The 6,401-nt window shown below is 40.8% G+C and overlaps 1 protein-coding gene across 2 annotated transcripts; it reads left to right on the top strand.

Annotated features, from left to right (window-relative positions):
• The first annotated feature begins 11 nt into the window (after positions 1 to 11).
• Positions 12 to 2,267, top strand: LOC104130130 (BRI3 binding protein). Of its 2 annotated transcripts, none has more exons than XM_009643138.2 (3): positions 12 to 145; positions 627 to 729; positions 1,390 to 2,267. In XM_009643138.2, the coding sequence occupies exons 2-3, from the start codon at positions 675 to 677 to the stop codon at positions 1,806 to 1,808; spliced, it is 474 nt and encodes a 157-aa protein (XP_009641433.1). In that variant the 5' UTR covers positions 12 to 145; positions 627 to 674; the 3' UTR covers positions 1,809 to 2,267. The 2 variants fall into 2 exon arrangements, with proteins under 2 accessions (XP_009641433.1, XP_035754504.1); XM_035898611.1 differs by lacking the exon at positions 12 to 145 and adding an exon at positions 207 to 228.
• The last annotated feature ends 4,134 nt before the right edge of the window (positions 2,268 to 6,401 follow it).

Here is a 6,401-nt window from a genome sequence, read left to right as displayed (position 1 = left end):
GCCCTAAAAAAAGATTATTTTAGGTGGGGAAGGCGGCCAGGGCTGGCGGCTGGCGGTGAGGAGCCCTCCGACTGAAATACGGTCTGGCTGCATCAGCAGAGCATCTTGTGTTTGCGGGGCCACATAGGAACTTGCAGGAAATCAGGCATGCAGGCAGACGGACCTGCACATTCCTCTGTGCCTTCTCTCCTCGGCCTGTAGGAAGAACTAGTACTGTTAAATTGACCTGTAAATGCATTTGAGCTCTTTGGGTGTGATTCTGGAGACATCTCTCACTTATTTGAAACCAATTCTCTGCTTTGCTTTACCAATGTCCATTGCTAGTAATAGTATTTTCTTTAAGCTTCAGAGCAATGGCAAAGCTAATAAAGTGTATTTTAAAATCTTGTCAACATATACATTTACATGCCAAAAAACCTAGCATAAGGGCAATTGTCGTAAGTAAATTTACAATTCTCAGAGTTAAAAAACATTTACAGAGTTACATTTTTTTTTTCCTTGGGGACTTCAAAATAGCCTGCAATTCTTGTTTAATGAATTGTAATTCTACTCATGACTGGTAAGTCTCAAAGTGTGTTTAAGGAATTGAGGATTTTTTTTTTTTAATTTTCAATTTTATTTCTCAGTTTTTCTCAAGGTTGACAGAGAGGTTTGTGAATGGGGTGGATATATTAATGGACACATTCTGGAGAATATGGACTGATTTGTTAGATGTGCTTGGAATTGATGGTAAGTGTGATGCCTGTTAACTCTTGAACTATATCAGCCTGTATCATTGTTTACAAGCATAGGCCGAGTGGGAAAATAATTACATTTTATCACGCTGCATTAAACATCCATCGGTGGTATCTCTATCTGCTTCACGTGGCTTTGATTTTGCTCTCAGTACCTTCAAACAAGAGGACTAAACCCGGCCATCCCATTTCTGTATATGTATCTACAGGATGTCTATAAAACGCGTTACAAGTCATGGTTGGTTTCTTGTTATCATCATTAAATGGATGCACACAGCCAGGAACAGTGCAGGGAAATAAAGGAGGCCTGGAAGAAGGATGGGTGCAATTGAGAGAGCGCGCCTTTAGAAAATAACTTTTAACACAGCAGGATCTTTAGCCTCGGCATGAACTTTGACCTCAGGCCCTACAGTAGTTTGTCTTTAAAGAACCTTTAGCACATTAGTTTTAAAGGAGTCAATTCAATTGCATCATTGGAGCTGAGCCAGTGATTTGAAAAAGGTCCATCCAGAAATGGATGAACTAGCTTTACCCCTCACTGTAGAAAACAGCCGTGACCCCGCTGCGTGACCCTTTGAAGCCCTGCTTACATTTTTACCCTTACCACTTTGGCGTGCACTCATTAATACTCTGTAAATTTTCCTTTGTTTTTCAGCCTCCAACTTGACTCATTATTTCAGCCCAGCGGCAATTGCCAACAACCCAACCCGTGCCCTTCTGCTGATTGGTGCCATTTTACTTGCCTATTGGTTTTTATCTCTCTTCCTTGGATTCTTCTTCTATCTCCTGCACATGCTGTTTGGTCGCTTTTTCTGGATTGCGAGGGTTGCCCTTTTCACTCTCTCATGCGTGTACATCCTCCAGAAGTATGAAGGTGACCCAGAACACGCAGTTCTGCCTCTCTGCTTTGTTGTAGCAGTCTACTTCATGACGGGGCCAGTTGGATTTTACTGGAGAAGAAACAGCAACAGCAGCCTTGAGGAGAAGATGGACCACCTCGATAATCAGATCAGACTCCTGAACATACGTCTTTCTAGGGTGATTGAAAACCTGGACAGAGGCAGTGACCAATGAACCCACCCCTATAGACCACTGTACACCAGCTCTAGAAAATTCCTAAGCACTGTCTCGTTCGAAGTTACAAAGCAACAAAACATCACATGGTAAAAAGTGTGCAAAGTTATAACTTTTCATCATGTGTAAGACTAATTTATCTAGATTATACACTCAGCCATTATACTTTTTTTTTGAAAAAAACCCACGTTTAAAAAGTTCAGCTGTATATTCAGAGAGTTTTATCCAGTACTAGAATTTTCTCAGTAGATAAACGCTTACTTTTACAAGCATTTAAAAACATCTTTTGTAAAGTTTTTATAAAAGCAAATTGAGTAGTCTTTCAAATATTGAAATTGAGCTAAACATATGCAAATTTGACACTTAAAAAGTTAAAAAGAAAAAAAAAAAATCACAAGCTAGCAAACACTTCCATTGAGAAGTAACTGCTGTGGGTCCGCTTTTTTTTTTTTTTTTTTTTTTTTTTTTTTTTTTTTTTTTTTTTTAAATGGGCTATTTTTTTTTTTTTTTTTTTTTTTTCAAAGTTGCGAATGTTTTTGTTTTATTTTTGGCTTATTTCATTGCCTTGAAGTTGCCTTTCGTAGAGTATCAGATGAGGAATTTTCTGGTATCCAAGCCAAAAAATTCACACCATAGCTTCCAGTAGGAGGTGGGGAATAAGGGAGAAGGAAGATTTCATAAATTTGAAGTCCTTAAATGCCAGTCCAACATGAGGAATTGAGAAGTGCACGTGTGGCATTATTTCCTTGCATTTCATCTTGAGAACTTTAATTTGGTGTTTGAAAGGAAATCTGTTTTAGTAAATTGGCACAAGGGGAAGAGATGTAGCGTGGCAAACTGTAATTCATCTTTGATCTTCGCAGTGAAGCGTTTTCCAAGCGTAAGCGCATAGAATAAAACATGATTTTTAATCTCAGGACCCACGTGCTTTCTCAAAAAAAGGCAGCAGTTAAAACACTTGCAAATGTATTGTTGCTTAAAGCTTTCTCAGGACCAATAAGCGGCAATAAATTATCTTCAGGAAGATCTGGATTTTTTTCTAAAATTGTAATAGTTTTATAGGAGCTGTTTGCTTGAAGTCTGTGTCCTCACTATACTGGGTTTTGGGGAAAGTGAGTCACCTTATGAGAAGGGTGTATTAAACAGACGTATTTCAAAGTGACGTAGGAGCTTTGAAGCAATTTTATTTTGAAGGATTCTATGTCTTTGTAGCGGTAGAATTGACTAGCTTGGTAGACTACCACTGGCTTTGTAAGGTTTGCATTGAAACAAAGGTAACCTCAGGGAAGAAAGTCCGATAAACGGTTTAAGTTGGTACCCTGTAGCATTCAAGGATATACGTGGCAGGAGGGAGGGGAGGCATCTAAACCATAGTGATGAGCACAGCATCGATACCATGGGAGGTGAAATGGGCCGCAGCTGAAGGACTACATATTCCGTAGTATCTAAATGAACAAGTAAAGGAAAAAACAGAACAAAGATTGGTCTGTGATAGGGACTGGCTAAAAAGGAAGGGGAACAAATATGAGGAGATGATAGGCATGCTGGCGCTTCGCTGGCTCGTGCTGGCTCCAGCGGGACTGGCTGGGGGCAGCTGGGCACAGCTTGGCACTTGGCCTTCGGCTCCTTGTTCCGTTGGGTAGAGCTTCTGTTGGGTGTGATGCTTAATTGAATGTACCTGTGGAGTGAATTTATTTTTCTCTTTATGCTGAAGTTTAATACTCTTCTTAAAATGTGCGTTACTTGCCTAACCTCTTTTGGTCTGTATGTGACATTTACACAAGGAATTATTTTAAAACCCATGTTAATGGCCTTTACTGCAAACTGTGATCACTTAAGTTCAACACAGTTGACGTTCATATGCAGCTGACACCATTGTAATCCATTTTAATTTTTTATGTCATCTGTAAATCCCCCTGCACCCCATTTTACAAGAAATAGACGCTTAGGGTTGCAAAGTAACTGCTATTCATAACTTAAAGTCTTTCCCATGAACAGATAAGTACTATGGCAGCAAAGAGCCTGCTTTGTAAAGCTGAAAATGTAAATTGCCATATATTCATTTTTACAGCTCGTTTTCCATAGTATTATAGAGCCTTCCCTGTAAACTCAGTTTTCCCTACTGTTGTGTGCAGAGGACTGGGCTAAGACTCTGACCTGGCAATTAGGAATTGATTAGCAAAGCTCATCAGGTCGTGATGCGTTTTGCTAAATTTGAGGCCTGAGGACCAAAGTCTGCCAACCTCGCTCATGTAAGCAGCATCACTGACTTCAGGAGGACTGTGTGCATGGGTCAGTTTTGCATAGATTGTATTTTATATAATCTGTATTTGATGTTGAAGTTAAAAATCCTGAATCGTTTCTATATTAAGAGTTGTCTATGATAAAGATTTCTTTTAAAAAAACTACATAGAAGTTAATTTGGATTATAGTTTTTCCCCGTCTTGCTCTAATCATGCATCTTAGTTTTGTAAAATCATCCCTCCTATATTAATACTCTTAATTTTGATCACCCTGCTGCTTGAAAAAAAGTATTTTTATATTTACTTGCATCCCATGTATAGCAAAATGTTACGTGAAAAGCGGTATATATAAAATTGGATATTTTTAATCAGTATTTTTCCCAGCGCTCAGTTTTCACGTTAGTCTAATTCAGAAGTAATGATTTTTTTTAAAGCACAATCTAATCTTCAATATATGTACTTTAAAAATGCTCTGTATTTTTAAACATGCACTGTGGTGAAAGCGCTTTTGGGACATGAATGTGGTATTGTATTTAATCTCTTTCAACTTTTGTAAATAACCTTTTACAAATATTTTCCATACCAAGTCATCCGGTTTATCCATCGAGGATTTTGCTGGTTTTTAGAACGCGTTCCGGTGATGGTGGTTGCACTGCTTTTGTATTGCCATTGAAAGGAGCGCCTCGTACGGATCCGCCGGGATGCGCAGGCAGCGCCTTGTTGCCCATGGATAAACCGAGACAGGGAGTTTGAGAGACTTGGCCCAAGTCGGTGGCAGAAAGGGGACCAAACCCCGGATCTCGCAGCTCCCAGCCTTGCGCTCTGACCCCCGGACAGCTCAGTTGGTGGTGGGCGGCGGCGGCAGCTCCGTGCTCCGCTTGCAGTCCGCTTCCCTCGGCAGCTGACCCCCTGGCCTGGGGTGCAGCGGGAGTGTGGGAGCACCCGGAGTGGCTCCCGTTTACGGGCCTTCCACAGCCACGCGGAAGAACCTCGCCCCGCGGCAGCCATCCAAGGTGGGCTTCGGACTGCCCAGCATCAGAGATCCCGGTAGGGTCTTAAGTGTTTTAAACTTCGTACTTTAAGACCTAATATTTGAAACTACTGTAGTATTTTCAATACATCCGCATTTTTGCAAAACTTAACGTCGGTAGCAATTTCTTCGAAAGTCCACGCCTCACCTATAGATAACCGATCCGTCGTCCTCGGAATGTAATGCTTCTCAAAGTGGCATTGGGTGTCAGAGTACAATGTATAAAACCCAGTGTAATTCAGTGCTGTACTTAATAGTGCGTCCTTCAAATTGTGATTTGCTTTTACAGACTTGTTGCATAGTTAGTGTGGAAAATAGACCAGTACCACTCTTAGCTCTTCGGTGGCGTAGAAGTTTTTCAGTGTGATTTGCCTCACGTACTGATCCGTATTTGGCAGCTAATGATGTAAATGACCATGAGTTCTCTTTGTCTGGGTTGGAAAATAAAAGGTTTTCTCGTATCCGCATGTATTTTAAACTTTTGGATAATTCCATCGAACTGTGATGACAGCACATTTAAAAATCGATCTTTTCCTTTTAATCAGAAGTTATATTTGCTATGGTAGCACTCGTTATCGGCACTGGCGGTCATGACTTCACATCCCGTTTTGTACATCAGGTTTCAAGATGATAGTGTTTAAGTTTGTACACTTGTGTTTATGTAAAAAAAAAAAAAAAAATCTGGTCTGAAGAAGCGATGTATGTATACTTTTGACATATGATCCGTAGGGAAATACTAGACTCTACTGGTAGGATTGTTAACGTAGTTACGAATACATCAGGCTTATTTTTTACAGAGCTGTACACGCCTTTATTTATTACTTCTCTGACCACCACATCCATGTGCTAGGTAGTTAAATATTTGTAGACCGATTTCACAAATCAACTATGGTATTGTGACAAAGCTTAAAATAAATGTTTACTGAAACTTTGCACTGAGAAATGAATTGCATTTAAGGCTTTGCGATGCGGGACATCTCTGGGGGTCCAGCTCTGGAGCCCTCAACACAAGAAGGACATGGAAGTGTTGGAGCGGGTCCAGAGGAGGGCTACAAAAATGATCCGAGGGCTGGAGCACCTCTCCTGTGAGGACAGGCTGAGGGAGTTGGGCTTGTTCAGCCTGGAGAAGAGAAGGCTGCGGGGAGACCTGATTGCGGCCTTTCAGTACCTAAAGGGGGCCCATAGGAAAGATGGGGAAAATCTTTTTAGTAGGGCCAGCTGTGACAGGACAAGGGGTGATGGCTTTAAACTAAACCAGGGTAGGTTTAGACTGGATATAAGGAAGAAATTCTTTACAATGAGGGTGGTGAAACACTGGAA

The sequence above is a fragment of the Egretta garzetta genome, unplaced genomic scaffold (genome assembly GCF_000687185.1).
Source record: "Egretta garzetta isolate BGI_Z169 unplaced genomic scaffold, ASM68718v1 scaffold447, whole genome shotgun sequence".
Classification (NCBI taxonomy): Eukaryota; Metazoa; Chordata; class Aves; order Pelecaniformes; family Ardeidae; genus Egretta; species Egretta garzetta.
Note: the sequence above shows the minus strand (reverse complement) of the source record. Positions and strands in the feature narration are given on the sequence as shown.

Bases quoted from the DNA above. Each gene is read 5' to 3' on its own strand.
- LOC104130130 (XM_009643138.2), top strand. From the start codon at position 675: ATGGACACATTCTGGAGAATATGGACTGATTTGTTAGATGTGCTTGGA. The intron at 730-1,389 runs GTAAGTGTGATG...TTTGTTTTTCAG, and splicing joins AGATGTGCTTGGAATTGATG to CCTCCAACTTGACTCATTAT.